The sequence below is a fragment of the Budorcas taxicolor genome, chromosome 16 (genome assembly GCF_023091745.1).
Source record: "Budorcas taxicolor isolate Tak-1 chromosome 16, Takin1.1, whole genome shotgun sequence".
In the NCBI taxonomy this organism is placed as follows: Eukaryota; Metazoa; Chordata; class Mammalia; order Artiodactyla; family Bovidae; genus Budorcas; species Budorcas taxicolor.
This window is the reverse complement of record NC_068925.1, coordinates 37,639,463-37,659,967: the sequence shown is the minus strand read 5'-3', so window position 1 is coordinate 37,659,967 and position 20,505 is coordinate 37,639,463. Positions and strand designations below refer to the sequence as shown.

At 42.6% G+C, this 20,505-nt stretch overlaps 2 protein-coding genes and 1 non-coding gene across 5 annotated transcripts in view; 1 reads left to right on the top strand and 2 right to left on the bottom strand.

Moving 5' to 3' along the window:
* NME7 (NME/NM23 family member 7) overlaps nt 1–1,191 on the top strand; it is a 249,673-nt gene extending 248,482 nt beyond the window's left edge. For all 3 annotated transcript variants that reach the window (XM_052653459.1, XM_052653458.1, XM_052653460.1), the window contains one exon: nt 915–1,191. In XM_052653459.1, coding sequence (XP_052509419.1) covers nt 915–947 — 33 coding nt within the window. In that variant the 3' untranslated portion in view covers nt 948–1,191. The remainder of the gene's footprint in view (nt 1–914) is intronic.
* The window catches only part of ATP1B1 (ATPase Na+/K+ transporting subunit beta 1), a 28,409-nt gene continuing 8,918 nt past the window's right edge, over nt 1,015–20,505 (bottom strand). The window contains exons 3-6 of the mRNA XM_052653461.1: nt 8,138–8,293; nt 6,199–6,383; nt 3,371–3,451; nt 1,015–2,448 (exon numbers count right to left, since the gene is read on the bottom strand). Coding sequence (XP_052509421.1) covers nt 2,185–2,448; nt 3,371–3,451; nt 6,199–6,383; nt 8,138–8,293 — 686 coding nt within the window. The 3' untranslated portion in view covers nt 1,015–2,184. The remainder of the gene's footprint in view (nt 2,449–3,370; nt 3,452–6,198; nt 6,384–8,137; nt 8,294–20,505) is intronic.
* Nucleotides 11,674–11,806, bottom strand: LOC128061935 (small nucleolar RNA SNORA66). Its single transcript, XR_008200784.1, has one exon. It is a non-coding gene; the product is annotated as a small nucleolar RNA SNORA66 (small nucleolar RNA).

Below are 20,505 nucleotides of genomic sequence, written 5' to 3'. Positions count from 1 at the left end.
AGTTATGTTCTGTTTTAGATTCCACACATAAATGATATATTTGTCTGACTTACTTAGTATGAAAATCTCTAGGTCCATCCATGTTGCTGCAGATGGCATTATGTTCCTTTTCTGGCTGAGTAATATTTCATTGTGTGTGTGTATATACACCATATCCTCTTTTTCATTCATCTCTTGAAGGACATTTAGGTTGCTTCCATGTCTTGGCTATTGTGAATAGTGCTGCTATGAACATACGGGTGCATGTGTCTTTTCAAATTATAGTTTCGTCAGGATATATTCCCAGGAGTGGGACTGCTGGATCATATAGTAGCTTTTAGTTTTTTGAGAAACCTCCATCCTGTTCTCCATAGTAGCTGCACCAATGAACATTCCAACCAACAGAGTAATAGAGTTCCCTTTTCTCCACACATACTCTAGCACTTGTTTTTTGTAGACTTAAAGATGGCCATTCTGACTGGTATGTGATGGTACCTTATTGTTATTTTGATTTGCAGTTCTCTAATAATTAGCGATCCTGAGCATCTTTTCATGTGCCTATTGCTCATCTGTACATTCTCTTTGGAGAAACATCTACATACATTTTGTATCCATTTTTTGATTGTTAGCATCACTTTTTTTTTTAAACTGAAGCAATAACAACCTTGACTTTTTTTGAACAGCCATATTTTGTAAAGCACTAGCAGGAACCAAAATTTCATGTTTTCTAAACTGAGTATCAATGCAAAATATTTCTGAACTTGAACTTTAAAGCTTCATTGACTCTCTGCCTCCAGTTAACCTAGTTGTCTCACAGGAAGGGGTGTGCACCTTGATGTCCAGTGTCCAGAGTCCTGACCCAGCTCTTGGCGTCTGTTGGATGGAAAAGGCCAAAGTTCCATAGGAACTGATGAAATCACATTTTTGTCTTTCAGGTTCAGTACTTCTTCAAGATCTTGGATAACTAGCAGTGTAGAGAGTAAAGCAGTCACAGTTTGGGGCATTTAGACAAGAGTGAATCACGCACATGAGGAATGTGTTCATTCTTTTATTGTCCATTGTTTTAACCTGACTGAATACAAGATCAACAAGAGCACTGTACTCCTGGCAATTATGACATATGTTAGAACATGGATTTTGCACTGTAGACAACATTCAACATCAGTCTATGGGGTACTGCATTGCTTTTTATAAAGTCCAAAATAAAGATTTATTTTCAAACAAGTGACTTTGGTTTATTTCATACATTACACTTTTTCTTGCAGAAAAAAATAAAATTGTACAACTGCATAAATATAAAATTCTTCCACCATGAAAATGGTTAAAACATTCATAAAGACACAGCACCAGCATGTGATGCCTCCAGAGAAAGGAAAAAAGGAAAGTGAAAGAAAATGTACAAAGCAAATTAACCGGCCCTATCACTAGCCAAAGTGATGGGCGCTCCAGATCTTACCCACAGTTTCAGAACGGACCAGAGGACGGGGAAAGAGAAGTCAAGACGGCATTCAGTACAAAGCACAACACAACCCATCACCTTTGTGTGTGTTTCCGTAGTGTCACTTAAAATTGAAAGGGCAGTTCCCCCATGACAGCCCACCCCACCCCCCCACCCAGACCCAGGAAAAAAAAGAAAAAAGAAGACCTAACACCACAGGAAAAGACTATGGAGTGTGTTAAAAATGCTCATCGATGGGCCGTTATATTTGAAAGAGCCAAACCCAAAGAGGAAAAAAAAAAGTACCATGCCAGTTTTATTCCCATTGAATATTTACACCTTGGACAGCAAACCTTGCTCACATAAAGTAGAAAACGGATACAATAAAACATGGCTTGAAAAATGACCAGAGTGTGCACCTAGAGTACTGTACACTAAATAAAATACACAAGGCAGCGATACTTAGGGGTCAGAAACACTGCTTACTACAAGTCAGTTATGGAATCATAATTTACAGTAAAAATGGGCACGTCCCAAGGCTCAATTTTTATTTTTTCTTTTGTCATTTACAGTAGAATAAATATTTTGTTGCTATTGCTACACTTTAAATTTACATTCTAACCTATTAAATGCAGAAAGCTAGTGTAAAGCATATAGATTAAGTGTAGGTCCCATACGTATGACAGTTTGTTCAAGACTAGTAGGTTTTTGTATCTTTTTTTTTTTTAAACTTTTTTAAATGGCTAGTGGGAAAGGTGTGCTTGTGATCAGCTCTTAACTTCAATTTTTACATCAAAGCGTCCCTGAAAACGGTCTTTCTCACTGTACCCAATGTTCTCACCATACGCCTTACACTCTATGCGGATTTCAGTGTCCATGGTGAGGTTGGTGAACTGCACGGCCAGGAGAGGCTGCAGGTACTTGGGCTGCAGGAGCTTGCCATAGTAGGGATAATACTGCAGAGGGAAACCAGGGTAGCCGCCCAGTCCAAAGTACTCTATGCTTCCGACTTTTTCCTTATCTTCGTCTCGCTAAAAAGCCAGAGAGGGAATGAGATTTTAATGGCTCACATCCTGGGAATCACTATTTGTACTCACATACGAATGAGACTGCCAGTCCCACAAAGCTGTCTGCTAGAACACCATCAGTCCTCCTCTAAGATGCCAGCTCAAGTCCCTTCTGGGAGGAGGTGAACATTAACCACCGGAGGCTATGACACGCCTAACATATACTTGTATTTGACACACATGCAGCCTGATCCATAGCAGCCCTGAGAAATGGTCCTCAAAGGAGGCTGTGCTCATGGTACAAACGGGAGGCTGCAGCAGAGGCCGATCAAGCACTTCTTCAAGCTAACACAACCTTCTAGAAATAGAGCCAACACTGGAAGTCAGAAACTCAAGTATGGGTCCCGTGTATATTCTCAATGACAGTATCTCTGAAAGTTTAACTATTTGCCTTGCATTTTCTTGTCCATTTCCTTTCTTGATGCCAACATAAAGTTGGACCTTTGGGAGATTCCTTTTATTCTACTTAAAGGAAATACACATTGATGGTTACCTTCATATTTTTATTTTTTTTTAAAGAAAATCAAGAAACAACTTTTTAGTGTAAAATTGTCAGTTGGAAAAAAATGTTGGCCTCAAGTTTTTAACACAACATATGGGCTAGAGAAACATTTGTGTGGGCTAGTTCACCTCTCAGATCTTTAAACCAGTATCCCAACTGATTAAATTTGTTTCCTGTTCCAGTGGAGAAACTGACAGTTTCACTCTTCTTATATCTTATGGTTTTGTTAAGTTTTACCCAGTGTACCTACAGCTCAACTGGCTGAGACTAATTCCTGGAAGCAGTGTTTCTTATTTCCATGTTAAAATTTTACCTCTAATTTAAGACCATCTCATTTATTCTCCCCTCTCCCCGACCGACCCTCAGTAACTCAGATCTCCTTACCTTGCCAGTGCACTGAACAGGCAGGACATACGGATTGTACTTCATCACTGGGTAAGTCTCCAAGGACTCATTCTTGGGAGGCTAAAAATAAAACCCATGTTGGTCAGTAGGTCTGTAAATAATTTTTTTATTTCTGAAACAGAAAACTAAAACTTGTAGCCCAAACAAGTACACTTTTGTCAGCTGAAATAATAACCAAACACTTGAGGACAGCAGAATGAATGACTGCCCTAACCAATCTAGGAAAGGTCACTAATTTTCTTGAAAATAAATGCCCAACTTTTGTTCTAAATGGAACTTCTAATGGTAACCCATTAGGTGCTCTATTCAAGAACACTGAAAAATAAAAGCCAAGTCAGAAATAATCCTCTCTCCTCATTTGCTAAGATTAAAATTAGATGGAAAGGTGGGTTGACATTTCTGTTTTTATAAAACTGGGCTTTCCTCCCAAGCCATGAATAAATAATGCCATCCTTCTCCTTCAAGCATGCCTTCTTCAAGTAAGCTTTCCTTTTTAAAATCTCCAGTAGAGGCACTGTCATGTAAGCCCCAGTTTTGTTAGGAAATCCCAGCATACAGAACAGATAAAGGTGGCACCGCCCTACATGAAGGGGTCTCATAAAGAGATGAGTCCACTGAAGGGACCCACAGTATACTTTGAAAGTTACGGCCGAAGTGAAATACCCAGGGCCTGCCCTCTTACATCCCTGGCTCAAATCCACCTCCTAAGACGTGTGAGGAACGTCTACTCCCTGGAACACAGCCACTTGCCTACTCACACCACATCGGCAGAGCAGGAGCCTTGACATGAGATGTAAACACACAGTCTAATCAGAGTTAGATAAAAGGGACACTTTTTTCTGTATTAGTAAGGGACTTTTTGGTACTATTCTTTGTTTTGGAATACAAAAAGATGACCATCTAGATTTAACTCTCTTGGAACTTTCTGCCAACGATAGACTTATCTTTAAAATGTATCTACTAACATAGAAAATGTTTACTAACAAAGTAGTTACTGGAATCTATCTTCAGGGAGGAGGAAACAGGTACATGAAGGAAGATGTGGAGTTCTACAATCTCTATAACTGCAACAACAAAAGAGTTTGGGATTTGGGATGGGTTGCTAGTCAGAAAGTGGTGATGGGTAACCGAGGGGAGTCCAAAGCAGAGGGGCTTCAGGGGGAGACTGAAAAGTAAGAGGAGCTGAATTCATAACTTTGACAGAGTATCTTTACAAATATGGGAAGAGATGTGAAGCATAACAGACTAGAAGTACTGCCTCTATAGGGGACAAATATCATTCAGCAACTATAAAGAGAAAATACCAAAATTACCAAAAAGGTTCAAAGAGCAAAGATCACGATTAGTCCTTGGGACACACTGCACCAACTCCTTTCACTGCTAAGTAGCTCGTTTATCTTGGTGAAGAGCTTCCCAGCAATATGAACATCAGCTCTGTGTGTGATGTAATGGCTCTCACCCTTTTTCTTCCATTATATCTTAGTCCAGACTTCCCTGGTGGCTCAATCAGTAAAAAAATCTACCTGCAATGCAGGAGATCGGAGTTTGATCCGTGGGTCAGAAGATCCCCTGGAGAAGGAAATGGCAACCCACTCCAGTATTCTTGCCTGGGAAATCCCATAGAGGAGCCTGGCAGGCTACAGTCCATGGGGTTGCAGAGAGTTGGTCATGACTGAGTGACTACACCACCACCATCCTAGTCTAAGTGGAAAGAAGATTAAAAATTCTGTTGAGCGATACCTAAATTTCTGTGGGCAGTCCATCAAATCAGCCAGCCATCTACCCACTCATCTATTTTTTCCTCCTGTGGCAGTGAGGGAGTTTTGCTACATCCTTCAGTTATGGTAATAAAACTTTTCATCTCTACACTGACTTTTTAAAAATATTATTCATGGGTAACATTGTGGGAAAAAATAGCATGTAACAGAAAGTTGATGAACAAAAGAGCCAGATTCCAGAAGGAGAGAAGTTTGTTCATATAACTGTATACTGCAGTCAATTCCTATCAGAACCAAAACTACCCTCTTAATGGTGATGTTCATATGTACAAATGCAAGAAACCTTATGGAAGAATGCATGCTTAAGAGAAAAGGATGGCATTTTTAAATTCATGATCTGGGGGAGAAAATAAACTAAGCAATTGTATAAAAGCAGAGGTAACACCAATACAATTTTTCCTTCTAAAGAATTACTATCATCCCACTAAAGGTGAATGGAGCCAACTTGCCATTTTTTGGTGCTCTCAAGGAATACTTACCTTTCCATGGGCTGCAATAATGGCAAAAGCCAATGGCATTGTTATTAAAGTTCAACCTAGTATTCAACTAATTTTGCAATGAAATCTTTGTTCAGTAAAAACAAAGTTTATTTCTGATGATCAGATCATTTTTTTCAAATTACCAGATACTTTCTTTTTTTTAAATACTGTGGCCCCTAGAGTACCAAAACCAGAGTCTGACTGTACAGGCAGGTAGGCTTTAAACTTAAGAGATAACCTGTTTCTCTTTTTACTTTTAAAGAATTTATACAATTACATTATAGAAATGCAGAACAGGGCCACCGGACTGATGTCAGAATTTGACTCTGCCACACAGGACTTCTCTAATTTTAGGAAATAAGATTAATGACCTAACTCTAAGAATTTCAAGACGGCTACAGAGGTTTTCAATGTTACTCTGATGGGGCTTTAAAACTGTCACTGAGGATCCTTTAAAAACTCATTATAGTCTCCTCTTCTCATACCAATTAAGGACTACATTTTAGTGTGAATGGCTCACTGAAATTCTGCAATTTAAAACATTACTTGCCTTAGGTTTGAAGCCCAGAACTCGGTTGAGCTTTATAATGACACATGGTTTGCCCTCTTTGTAGCCGTAAGTTTCATCATTTATTCCAGAGCAATTTCCCAGCCATTCAAGCTTGAACCTGCAGACTTTTCGCTCTCCTTGTTCATTGTTAAATTCTCCTCGATCTTTGAGTTCGCTGGGCACATCTGAAAATGCAAATGCCATTTTCACATTGTACTGACAATTCCCTGAGCATTACTGATATAAGACAGGGCTCTCTTCCCTGTCACCATGACTGATTCTCAGACAGGGCTATCCTGCACTTCCTGTATCGCCTGAATTAAGGAAAGATTCCCAGCAAGCCATCTCTCATCTCTCCACTGACCTTAAAAAGGTATTTTTACCAAAAGCACTAGGCAGTACCTGACTTCACACCAAAACGTCATAGTACTCTATAGTGCTTGATGAGCAAGCATATGATGTCTGCTCTCTAACAGTATTTCTCTTCCTTTAAATAATGGATGACTCTGCTGTTTAGAAGACTGAGAGGAAATTGGATCTCTCTTCATGAGTAGCATTGTTTGCACAGGTCAGCATCAGCTTAGATCAATAATGGGGATGTTATAATTAGAACACAAATTAAAAGGACTGCCAGTAATTTTCAGAACTAGAAGTTTCTTGATTGAGATTTCTTAGAGCTATGCTGCTAGTGAACATGTTAAACAGTAAAAAGTGAACAGGAAAGAATTGTTTTTCCTTTTCAACCACCATTCAAGGTTTGAAAAAAATTTTTTTTGAGTTTTTGCCTTTTAACAGAGTTCTTATAAGCATTTGTTTGATGGGGAAAATTTATAGCTGTGTGTTTTAAATTGAAAGCCTTAGAAAAAAAAATGAAAATAGAATTCAAAGTTAAAGCATTCTGCAGGAAACTGATGCAAATACCATAAACTATGTATGTGTATGTATATATATGTACTTATACACATTTTTAAGTCCACAAATTAACTATTTTCCTTTCCAATAGTAAAGTACCTCAATTCAGTCCATCTCCTGAAAAGTGACTCACTCTATCATATGGGCCATTTAATTATTACAAAGTAAGATGAAAATCTCATTTAAATTCAAATGAGGAAAATTTCATTAAGATGTTTCTTTTAAATTACTAAATCCTTTCAAAATAACTTAAAATGACAATTTACCCCATATTACACAACCATCTGCCATATAAAGAACTGGAGTTGAATGGAATTAGAAAAACTGATTATCACTAAGTAACTCACAGCAGCGTCTTATTTGTGATAGGTATGATAACAAAGCTGGGAAATTCATACTCCAGGGAGCAAGGGGGAGGATGTGTGTTTGTGTCAATGGCTTAATGAAACTAAGAGCTATTCTTTACGTTCATCAGTCATTCCCTTATCCAGATGCTTAGCTGCCCAAGACGTATTTCATTATCCATCCTGGCCAGGGTCTCTAAAATATACCCTGACCATAAACCCTCCCCCATCAGTTCAGTGTGGTTATAGCTAATCACACCAAAGGGTCATTTGGGTGAGAGAAGGTCCTATGAACTCTTCTGTAGGGGCCAGGGGATTGGGGGTAGGGAGCGGGGCAGAAATCTGGAAATATAAGCAATTATGTTTCTCAAAACCAATGTATGTAGGAGGATCAGAACTGTAATATGGTCTTTGAGACTGATCAGTGAACAGAGATGCCTGGCAGTGTTCAAAACACACCTTTCAAATAGGGGTTAAAGTAACACTTGCGGCTATACAGTTTCACTGTATCCAAGCCTAACCCGTAAAGTCTTTCTGCTTTAAAAAACAAAAAACAGTTCCTCTCAATATAGTCAGAGTTAATCTTTTAAATACTTCAGGAGGATCTTTCAATTATTAAATAACAAATAGAAACAGGAGATCAGAATTAATCAATCACAATCATCCAAAACATGTCTACTTACTGCCACAATCTTCAAAAATCATATCATCCTTCTGGGCCGAATCTCTGTACTTCTTCAGGAAATTATCTATGTTATCCACATATGTCATATAGCTCTTGGGATCGTTAGGACGAAAGGCAATTTCAGTCTTTTGGATCTGAGGAATCTGTGTTAATCCTAGACCAGGTAGAAAGTTAGAAAAACAGAAAATCATGAGTGGGAAGGCAATCAACCATAATACTGCAGACTCTCCACATGTAAAACATACTTTGCTAATGCATTCTGGCTAAAAAGAAAGGCTTATGAGACTTCCCCAGTGGGTCCAGTGGTTAAGACTCCACCTTCCAATGCAGGGGTTGTGGGTTCAATTCCTGGTCAGGGAACTAACGTCCCACAGGCTGCAGTGTGCAGCCAAAAAAAAAAAAATTGGGTTAAATTCTCTCTCGTGTGAAATCCTTTCTCTGGCATTTAGGTTAAGTACATAAGTACCAATGACTGTGTCTTAATATCAGATATCATGTAAGTTCCCCAGCAACATTTCATGATAGACATATCTCTGTTTTATGTATGAAATACTTCTTGCACAGAAAGCTTAAGTACCTGGCCCAAAGTCACAGAGGAAGTGGTGGAACCGGAATTCCAACCCAGGCATGCTGTACTCTAAAGCCTGCTCTCTTTCCAGTCTTCCTTTGTGCCCACGTTAAAAAAAAAAAATACACTGCAAGTCAGCATCTCATGCAGATGGTTCTTCCTTCCCTAACTGCAGGTAAGACTGAGCACAGAGGTCTTCCTCCATATTCCTTTTAATCAATGAACTTATGACCACTGAAAACTGAAGACTTAAGACTACTCAATAGAGACACATGAATCTTTTAACCTAGACTGGAGGAATATGGAATTTATGTGCTTCTCCAGCTTTCCATTCCAAACATTCTGAGCAAGTGCCAGACAGGGTAAAAACCAAAGTATGTATACCTTGGATTTCCACTCTTTAACAGACTTTTTAGATTCTTTGACTTCTAAAAGCCTCTGCCATTTACATGACTTCCTAGATAAACATTTGAGCAATGCTACATAGCACTGCCTCAGATAGTGACTGGACAGTCAATCACAACAGCATTCTATTCTAGGACTGCGAGATAAAATATAAAATGCACAGTTACACTTGAATTTCAGATAAACCATGAATAATGTTTTATACAAGTATGTCTTATGTAAAACTGGGGACATACATAAAAAATTATTCATGGTTTACCTGAAGTTCATATTTAATTGGGCATCCTATATTTTTATCTGTTAATCTAGCAACCCTATATGAATCCCCAGTCCCAGACTTGTCCTCTTGGTGTTGGGCACAGAAGGAGCCTCATCATCACAGTCTTGCAGGGTAACCTCCATTGCTCTCACTTAGAGGCTTATTAAATGTGCAGCCTTGCCGGCTCTGCTGGGGACCTGCCAAATCCCCATCTCTTAGGGTGCAACATGGGAATCTCTGCTTACCAAGCTTGAAGAGATCCTTAAGCATTCTTGGTTTGAGAACTGCTATAGAGGATGAGAACCTGGGTGTGGCAGTCCTGACTCGATGACCTCATTAAAGCAGAAGTGATAACCAGAGGGTAGTAAGCATTGGGTGGTTTAGTCACTAAGTCGAGTCTGACTCTTGCAACCCCATGGACTATAGTCTGCCAGGCTCCTCTGTCCATGGGATTCTCCAGGTAAGAATACTGAAGTGGGTTGCCATCTCTTTTTCCAGGGGATCTTCCTGACCCAAGAATCGAACCACGTTCTCCTGCATTGCAGGCAGATTCTTTATCAACTGAGCTACAAGGGAAGCCCATTTAGCAGCACCATTTGTGAGGCTTCAGACCAGGTTTCAGTAGGGTCTGGGCTAAATGACCTGTTATTTTCCCTCATCATTAACGATGGCTTTGCACTTCAAAAGTAATTAAATAATGAGGCTGGGGAGACCTCAGGGCTGAATGGGAAGTTCTTCTGTGCCTGCAGTTACCTAGAGGCATGGAAATGATGAAGACAGGGAACGTGAGGGTCTACAGCTGGGCAGAGAGGGTGCCCAAGGCAAGCTACGAGTGACATTAAGAGTCATCTCAGAAAGGATAATGGAGAACCTGAAGAATTTCTGGGGGGAAGGGGAGTGTCAATGGTGATAAAAATGAGTCTAAAAGGGAAGAAGCAGGAAAAGACTCTTCCATTAAAAACAAAGGTTACTACAATTAAAACATTTTTTATGATGCTCACAAACCATAGAAAATCATGACTTAAGCAATTTACTCTAAAAAATGTTTTTCCGTTGACACATTATTAACTTAGAAAATGGGCATTGTGATTATTTATAGTACAAAAAGAGGCCACATGATGAAGACACACATGCAAATATACAGACTGCCACTGGGACTGCCTGCCTGAGCTAGAGCAGCAGACAGGGCTCCTCCCTCTGAAATGCAGAAAGTCTAGGAGGGAGGGTCGTTGCTGGTTTGCTTTGTAAACAAGACACCTAAGTCAAGGTGACTTCCCTGGACCTGGGGAAGAGCAGAGGCAGGCCCAGAGCTGGAGGTTTCACAGAACTCGGGGGGCGCGGACGTTCTAATCCTGTAGTCAGGAGGGAACAGAGGAGCCTCGAGGGACATTCACTGGTCTCCGGGGGCGGGGGGGCGGGGGCACTGAGAAAGGCAGCGCACAGGGCGAAGCAGAGCACTCAGGCAAATGCTGCCGAAGGCGTCAGGTACTCTGTGTGCCTGCAAGGGGGTGGGCAGAAACGGACTAAGACCTAGGTACACACGGTTCAACAGTGTTTCCAGGCTTGGGAAAGAGGGACAGGAGAGCAGTGGACAGATGAAAGAGAGGAGACCAACCATCAGAAGCCAAGGGGTGGTCTCCCCTCAACTTCAGGAAGGAAGGAGGTGGGGAAGAACCGGCTGGCTGACTGCAAGGACATCAGCGTGGTGAGTCAGTCATGGCAGCTGCCGTCTCTCTGCAGAGCGGTGACACAGCAATACACAAAACACTACCAAACGTCCATGAGCCTGGTGTGAGATTTGGAGCATCTCACCCAACAGTTCGAAAGGTCATGTGGAGAGCAAACATGGTAGCGTCGGAATGGCGAGGTGAGGGTCACCCGGGTCAGTGTTCCCTCTGGCCCAGCTTCAGCTCTCCTCCCCAGCAGTCTGCCCTGCACTTTCTGGCTGCTTCTTCATTTCTCTCCCCTGGCTCTTCTACCTCCCAGGTGTGTATGTGTGTATGAGTACGAGTGATGTACTTCTCCGGTTCTCCCAGAGAAGAAAGGAGAGCAAGAAGAGGAGGTGGGGTTCTGCAGAGAGCTGTCCTTTCCCTTTCAGTGCCGAGTGCAGGGTCCCCACTATTAAACAGACCAGGTGACACGTGTGAGACCCCAAAGCATTAGCTCCCTTCACCCAGTGCTCTGGCTCTTTACTACCGAAAGGGCACAGCTAGTGAGTTCTTCAGCAGCCTGAGAGTTCTGGTGAAAACCAAATTCATGCCTATCCAGAGACTTGTACCAGGGACCCTTTTTTTTTTTTAAATAATGTGCTGGGACAGAGTAGACCACCTTGGTAGCATCCAAGGCCAGTCCATTTCTATCACCACAATTACTGTAGCAAACCTGGTGCCCCTCACTCCTGCAACATCAGGCAGAGCTGGGGGTCGAGTCTGCACACCAGCAATTCTTATTAGAAACGCTGCTGTTAGTCATCTAAGATCTGATTTAATGAAAATAGATATTACATGCACAATGGCACCACTGGCTCAGAAAAGAGTTATACACCACAGGTCTTGTACCCACCAATTTCCAAGAGCCCAAATCCTTCAGAGAGTTTGGTTTATGATCAAGCCTGTATGTTACCATATGAGAGACATGGAGATCAAACACACTTGAAGAATCTGTGTTCTGCATGGAGAAACATCACTGACGAAACCAAGGATGTAAGAGGTGAAATGGACAGGTTAGCTTTGGGTCTTGCCATCCTGTGCGTTGCCCAGCTGGATAAGACCTTGGGCCAAAGTTGGCAGATGGAGCTCAGGAACGACAGACCAAACCCCCAGGGAGGGCAGCCATGTCTTGCTTTCTTCTATAGGTGAAACTTTCCCTCTGGAGTCTGCATGATCATAGAAGGTATAACTAATATAAGCCTTAGTGACTATCCTTATACCCAACTACTGATCTAAATGTTCCTTCCAGAAAAGCATGAACCATTTGGGTTCATGATAATATAAATGGTTTAAAGGATTTAGATACCAGGTCAAGGGTCCTTCATCTTCTTCTTTTGAGTATCTAATTGCTTTAGAGAAATTATTAGGAATTTTCCTAATGGTTTAGAGAAAATCTCAGCAGAGAACGCTCCTAATTAAGATTATCCAGAACAGAATAGTCCAGGGGATTGCTCTCTGATAGCTTCCAGGAACAGAAATTTTCTCTTCCAGGAAGAGAAAATCATGCAATCAGTTTCTCTCTCTAAATCCTAACCTATAGGAGCCCACACATACATAATACACAAATATCCAGAAGGCCACCCCAGAGTTAAGTGTGGCTCTCGCCTCCTTGGTGTGTTCTTCAGCTCCCCTTCCTTATATTTCTGGAAGGCCCCTCACTCTCTCACCCACCACCTTTGCCTCTTCTCTTTTCTTTGTGTAGAATCTGCTAACCTGAGAATTTCTCTTCCTGGAAGCTATCAGAGAGCAATCCCCTGGACTGTTCTGTTCTGGATAATCTTAATTAGGAGCGTTCTCTGCTGAGATTTTCTCTAAACCATTAGGAAAATTCCTAATAATTTCTCTAAAGCAATTAGATACTCAAAAGAAGATGATGAAGGACCCTTGACCTGGTATCTAAATCCTTTAAACCATTTATATTATCAGACTAATTTTCCATTAGTCTGGGATAAAAAGGGATAGAACTGGATTTGGCAACTTCTTTCTTTTCTTGGGGCTTCCCTGGTGGCTGAGATGGTAAAGAATCTGCTTGCAATGAGGGAGACCTGGGTTCGATCCCTGGGTCGGGAATATCCCCTGGAGAAGGAAACAGCTACCCACTCCAGTATTCTGGACTGGAGAATTCCATGGACAGAGGAGCCTGGCAGGCTACAGTTGATGGGATCACAAAGAGTCATCTTGAGTCCATAAGCAAATTTCTCAACCATGACCCTCTCCAAGGACTACACAAATCCCTTCAGCTGTCCCTCTCCACAATGCTCACTCCTTATGATTGCTAGTTATTGCTCTGGACAAGGACAAGCTTTGCGGTAGTAACTCTGAGAGGCCAAAGACAGCAGAATACCCAATCACTGACTTGCAGTTTCAAATTATATTCTAGGAAACAGACCTAACCTTCTGCTTCTCCAGGCTTCTGAACTTGAACCTACATGAACCACACTAAGCTCCGGACAGCTTAGCCCTCAACTGATCATTTGCCGTAAATTGCAGACTATTATCAAATAGTCACCTGAAAGGACGGAAATGAGAATCTGGAGGTGTGAAGCCTTAATATGTGGTTTTTAACTAGCATGTCAACTTCACATAAGATTTGAAGTTAAAATAATTAAAAAAAAACACAAACCCTGGACTTTGAATTACATTGACCTCTACTTGGTTCCCCATTTCTTGAGAAAACAAATAAGGAAAACACATCACCACGGACTTTAGTAGGGTTCATAGCAGGAGGGGTCAGGGGAAAGTAAAAGAGGAAGAGAAAGGAAAGAGAAAAGAAAGACTGTTTATTAAGAAAAGTATTTTGCTTCTACTTAGGTTTATAATGTAGCAAGCTTATAATTTCCCCATCTACTTACGAGTTTGAAGTATTTAAACCAGAATGCATTCATTTTAACCTTTCAAAGTTACTCAAAGGGAGTTCCAAAGTACAGCTGCTTGTGCCTGTCATTTATTACAACCAATAAATTACTAGGCCAAATGCCCTAAATAGGAATCACTTTCCACAGAAACCTCCAGAAGACAAAAAAGTGCTTATAATGGTAGCCTTGCACATACTACATACATACTGGTCTCCTGAACATTCCAAGTAGAAAAATAATTTTCCATTCAAAGAAAAAACTGGGAGCGTGGTTTTATACACAGTCATACAAATCTAGGTACACATAAATACACACATGCATGGGCTTCCCTGGTGGCTCAGTGGTAAAAAACCTGCCTGCCAATGCGGGATAGGCAGGAGATGAGGGTTTGATTGATCCCTGAGTCAGGAAGATCCCCTGGAGGAGGAAATGGCCACCCATTCCAGCATTCTTGCCTGGAAAATTCCACGGATAGAGGAGCATGGCAGAGTACAGTCCATGGGGTCACAAAGAGTTGGACACTACTGAGTGCGTGCACACACATACACACACACACACACACGTACTCCCCCTTCAAATGCCACTAGGATATTTATGGGTTTTGACTGTTGCTTTTAATTTTTATGTTACCTATGTAGGATTAGTATCAATTTACCTAATAAAAATACAGTGAGTGCACAGGAGAAAAGGTGCCACTGTATTTTCTGGAAACCAGTCACCTAAACCTCACCTCTGCCTCTGATTCGCTTTCCACTGTGGCCTGGGATCAGCTGAAGTCAACCCCCCTGCCTCTGGGAAGGTTCACGTCTCCACCCTCCCCAACCCTCAAGAATCTCAAGAAGCTGCTCTCTTTGAAAAGCCTTAGAAAGATGGGTTGCTGGACTATTCTCTACAGCCTATTTGTGTGTTCAAAAACCCTCAGCGTATGGAAATCTTTTCTCCTAAGTTAAATGGCAGGCACATTGGTTGAAGGCTCTTCTCCATTTATGGAATTACCCTATATCATCAGATTTTTTTTTCCTATAGTTGTATAATCATCTTCAGGTGAGCAGAGAGAACTAGTGATATTTAATTCAATGGCTCTATCTTAGATACACATGGAATTTCACAGGGACATAGCTTTAATATCTTGTATAGCTCATTATTATGCTTGTTCTCAGTAAAATAAATGATAACCACTTTTATAATGGAAAACTATAAATAGTGAAATCTACTATATTAATGATGCTTTTTTAATACAAGGCCAAATGGATGAACAAGCACACACAGTATTTTGATTTTAGATACAAAATTTGCTAAGTGACCAATATCCTAAAACAAGACGCCACATTGAACAGGATATCTGACGATGTCTACTCATGCATGTTATGTGGGGAAAGACACTTTTCTGGCTGGAAGCCACTAGGCGCTAGCCCCCATTTCCCCTTCGTCTTCCCAGCTTCCCTCATCTTGTCTGTCAGATGAGGCACGGGGTCCTGAGATTACTAGAATGAGAGCGCAGAGCAAGCACAGACAGCAAGTGCAACCCATCGTATATTACCATAGACAGGGAGGGCAGAACTGGGGGCTGTAAGGCTGATGTTCTTTCCACCACCTTCCCCAAGACAGAGCAGCGGAAAAGCCCTACACGAAGCTTCAGATTCATCTCCCCACTCACATCTCCACCTCTGCATGAAATTTGTTACCTGGTCCTATTCACCAGAGGTCTTTGCTCTGCTCAGTCATCTAAAATGAGCATATGAAGTAAGATGCATTTTTTTCTGTGACTCCAAGAATGTTTTTAAGTTAATCAGTAGGCTTCCTGTGCACCTGAGCTGACATGATTACTCGTACCTTTATCTTTAGACTGGAAGAAAAAGCACCCTGGGTGGGTGAGTTGTGAAGGCCTAAGAGGCAGGCTCACTGAGGAAGGGAACCTCGAGTTTGCTGTCCTCAACCCTTTAACAAACTATGAGTCTGGGTAGGTGCCCCTGGAAACCCTAGCGCCACCAATGCCAACTCATCCATAGCCTCAGGCTCTGGGAGCAGGCTGGCAGGACCCATGTGGGGGAGGGAGGAGAGGCAGGTGAGGGAACTGAGTGCCAGGCGGAGCTGGAGGGCATCAGCTGTTTACCATATAAGCTCACAGATCAACGTAATCTAACGCAATAGCAGAAAAACATCTTGCTGGCGCCCTGAAGTAACAATTCCCCCAAAGTATAAGGAAGCCAAATACGTCCAATTCCCCCTTTTGAAATTTAGGTGAAAGAGACTAAATACAGTGTGGTATAGTTTGGAAAGAAAAAAAAACGGGAATTCTGAGACTGACGTAATGACTTCTCAAGAAATCACTGAGAATGAATGAGAAGGAATTACAATGAGATTGGAATTCCAATGCCTTGACAAGATGCTTCCCAGTCAAGGTGAAGTGGAGCCTGCTGGTGGTGGCAGTGTGGTCTGCTGGTCTCTGCCCACCCTATTCCCCTGCCTCATTGCTGGCTACCATCTCACTGAAAATATGAGCCTTTTAAAATGAATTCTTCCTACACTGAGCCATCTTTACATCAAAACAAAACAAACACCTGCCCATAACTTAAGAGGAAGCGTGCACATCCACACCGCTCACCAGGAAGCAAGGCGGCTGGGAGTCTCCTGGACCCCCTGACTAACACACAGTGACCTTCATTTCGTCCCCCCGTGGCTCTGTGCGTGCAGAGCGGGGTGGAATAGGAATGGAAGGGGAGACATTTCCCTCACACCACTGGCCAGGCAGCAAAAAGTGCAGGGTCAAACCAGGGGCAGGCACGGTGAGCGTGCATTTGCGTGTGTGTGGTGGGGCACGTGGGTGTGCCTGCTGCCCTCTCTCGCATGCTGACAACTGCGTCTCTCTCCAGACCCAACAACCTTAACAGGTGATCTTCTTAAGAGGGTCCCCCAGGGAGGAAAGCTTGGCAGGGGTGAACCCATTTTAGAGGGAGAGAGTAGGACCAATATGATGTCACTTAAATGTACTTAACCATTTTTCTTAAACGTGTTTCCTAACCCAGATTCTCCCACTCTCCATGCGAGAGCCGGCTCACTAAGTGCAGCTGAGAGGAGCTACCCACGTCCGAGGTCAGGGACAGCGGCCTAGAGTGACAAGCTGCGACGGCGCAGGAATGGCCGAGAGGAGCTACCCTGTGTCTGAAGTCAGGGGCAGCGGCCGAGAGGAGCTACACTGCATCCGAGGTCAGTGGTGGCCGGGAGGAGCTACCCCGTGTCCGAGGTCGCGGCAGCGTCCAGGAGGAGACACCCTGCATCCGAGGTCAGGGCGGCGGCCAGGAGGAGCTACCCCGCGTCCGAGGCCAGGGGCCACCGGGAGGAGACACCCTGCGTCTGAGGTCAGGGGCGGCCGGGAGAAGCCACCTCGTGCCCGAGGCCAGGGGCGGCAGCTGGAAGGAACCACCCACGCCCGAGGCCGGGAGGAGCCACCCAGGAGCGGTGGCTGCCCAGGCACAGGAGGGCCTAGAGGAGCCATCCCACGTTGAAAGTCAGGAACGGTGGCGGTAAGGAGATAGCCCTCGTCCAAGGTAAGGAGCAGCGGCTGTGCTTTGCTGGAGCAGCCGTGAAGAGATACCCCCACGTCCAAGGTAAGAGAAAACCAAGTAAGATGGTAGGTGTTGCAAGAGGGCATCAGAGGGCAGACACAGTGAAACCATACTCACAGAAAACTAGTCAATCTAATCACACTAGGACCACAGCCTTGTCTAACTCAATGAAACCAAGCCATGCCTGCGGGGCAACCCAAGATGGGCGGGTCATGGTGGAGAGGTCTGACAGAACCTGGTCCACTGGAGAAGGGAATGGCAAGCCACTTCAGTATTCTTGCCTTGAGAACCCCATGAACAGTATGAAAAGGCAATATGATAGGATACCAAAAGAGGAACTCCCCAGGTCATTAGGTGCCCAATATGCTACTGGAGATCAGAGGAGAAATAACTACAGAAAAGAACGAACGGATGGAACCAAAGCAAAAACAATACCCAGTTGTGGATATGACTGGTGATAGAAGCAAGATCCGATGCTATACAGAGCACTATTGCATAGGAACCTGGAATGTCAGGTCCATGAATCAAAGCAATTTGGAAGTGGTCAAACAAGAGATGGCAAGGGTGAACATCAACATTCTAGGAAATCAGCGAACTAAAATGGACTGGAATGGGTAAATTTAACTCAGATGACCATTATATCTACTACTGCGGGCAGGAATCCCTCAGAAGAAATGGAGTAGCCATCATGGTCAACAAAAGAGTCCGAAATGCAGTACTTGGATGCAGTCTCAAAAATGACAGAATGATCTCTGTTCATCTCCAAGGCAAACCATTCAATATCACAGTTATCCACGTCTATGCCCCAACCAGTAATGCTGAAGAAGCTAAAGTTGAACGGTTTTATGAAGACCTACAAGACCTTTTAGAACTAACACCCCAAAAAGATGTCCTTTTCATTATAGGGGACTGGAATGCAAAAGTAGGAAGTCAAGAAACACCTGGAGTAACAGGCAAATTTGGCCTTGGAATGCAGAATGAAGCGGGGCAAAGACTAGTAGAGTTTTGTCAAGAAAATGCACTGGTCATAGCAAACAGCCTCTTCCAACAACACAAGAGAAGACTCTACACATGGACATCACCAGATGGTCAACACCGAAATCAGACTGATTATATTCTTTGCAGCCAAAGATGGAGAAGCTCTATACAGTCCACAAAAACAAGACCAGGAGCTGACTGTGGCTCAGATCATGAACTCCTTATTACCAAATTCAGACTCAAATTGAAGAAAGTAGGGAAAACCACTAGACCGTTCAGGTATGACCTAAATCAAATCCCTTATGATTATACAGTGGAAGTGAGAAATAGATTTAAGGGACTAGATCTGACAGATAGAGGGCCTGATGAACTATGGAATAAGGTTCGTGACATTGTACAGGAGACAGGGATCAAGACCATCCCCATGGAAAAGAAATGCAAAAAAGCAACATGGCTGTATGGGGAGGCCTTACACATAGCTGTGAAAAGAAGAGAGGCAAAAAGCAAAGGAGAAAAGGAAAGATATAAGCATCTGAATGCAGAGTTCCAAAGAATAGCAAGAAGAGATAAGAAAGTCTTCTTCAACAATCAATGCAAAGAAATAGAGGAAAACAACAGAATGGGAAAGACTAGAGATCTCTTCAAGAAAATTAGAGATACCAAGGGAACATTTCATGCAAAGATGGGCTCGATAAAGGACAGAAATGGTATGGACCTAACAGAAGCAGAAGATATTAAGAAGAGGTGGCAAGAATACACGGAAGAACTGTACAAAAAAGATCTTCCCGACCCAGATAGTTATGATGATGTGATCATTAATCTAGAACCAGACATCTTGGAATGTGAAGTCAAGTGGGCCTTAGAAAGGATCACTACGAACAAAGCTAGTGGAGGTGATGGAATTCCAATTGAGCTGTTTCAAATCCTGAAAGATGATGCTGTGAAAGTACTGCACTCAATATGCCAGCAAATTTGGAAAACTCAGCAGTGGCCACAGGACTGGAAAAGGGCAGTTTTCATTCCAATCCCAAAGAAAAGCAATGCCAAAGAATGCTCAAACTACCACACAATTGCATTCATCTCACACGCTAGTAAAGTAATGCTCAAAATTCTCCAAGCCAGGCTTCAGCAATACGTAAACTGTGAACTCCCTGACGTTCAAGCTGGTTTTAGAAAAGGCAGAGGAACCAGAAATCAAATTGCCAACGTCCGTTGGATCATGGAAAAAGCAAGAGAGTTCCAGAAAACATCTATTTCTGCTTTATTGACTATGCCAAAGCCTTTGACTGTGTGGATCACAATAAACTGTGGAAAATTCTGAAAGAGATGGGAATACCAGACCACCTGACCTGCCTCTTGAGAAATCTGTATGCAGGTCAGGAAGCAACAGTTAGAACTGGACATGGAACAATAGACTGGTTCCAAATAGGAAAAGGAGTACGTCAAGGCTGTATATTGTCACCCTGCTTATTTAACTTCTATGCAGAGTACATCATGAGAAATGCTGGACTGGAAGAAACACAAGCTGGAATCAAGATTGCTGGGAGAAATATCAATAACCTCAGATATGCAGATGGCACCACCCTTATGGCAGAAAGTGAAGAGGAACTAAAAAGCCTCTTGATGAAAGTGAAAGAGGAGAGTGAAAAAGTTGGCTTAAAGCTCAACATTCAGAAAATGAAGATCACGGCTCTGGTCCCATCACTTCATGAGAAATAGATGGGGAAACAGTGGAAACAGTGTCAGACTTTATTTTTGGGGGCTCCAGAATCACTGCAGATGGTGACTGCAGCCATGAAATGAAAAGACGCTTACTCCTTGCAAGAAAAGTTATGACCAACCTAGATAGCATATTCAAAAGCAGAGACATTACTTTGCCGACTAAGGTCCGTCTAGCCAAGGCTATGGTTTTTCCTGTGGTCATGTATGGATGTGAGAGTTGGACTGTGAAGAAGGCTGAGCGCCGAAGAATTGATGCTTTTGAACTGTGGTCCTGGAGAAGACTCTTGAGAGTCCCTTGGACTGC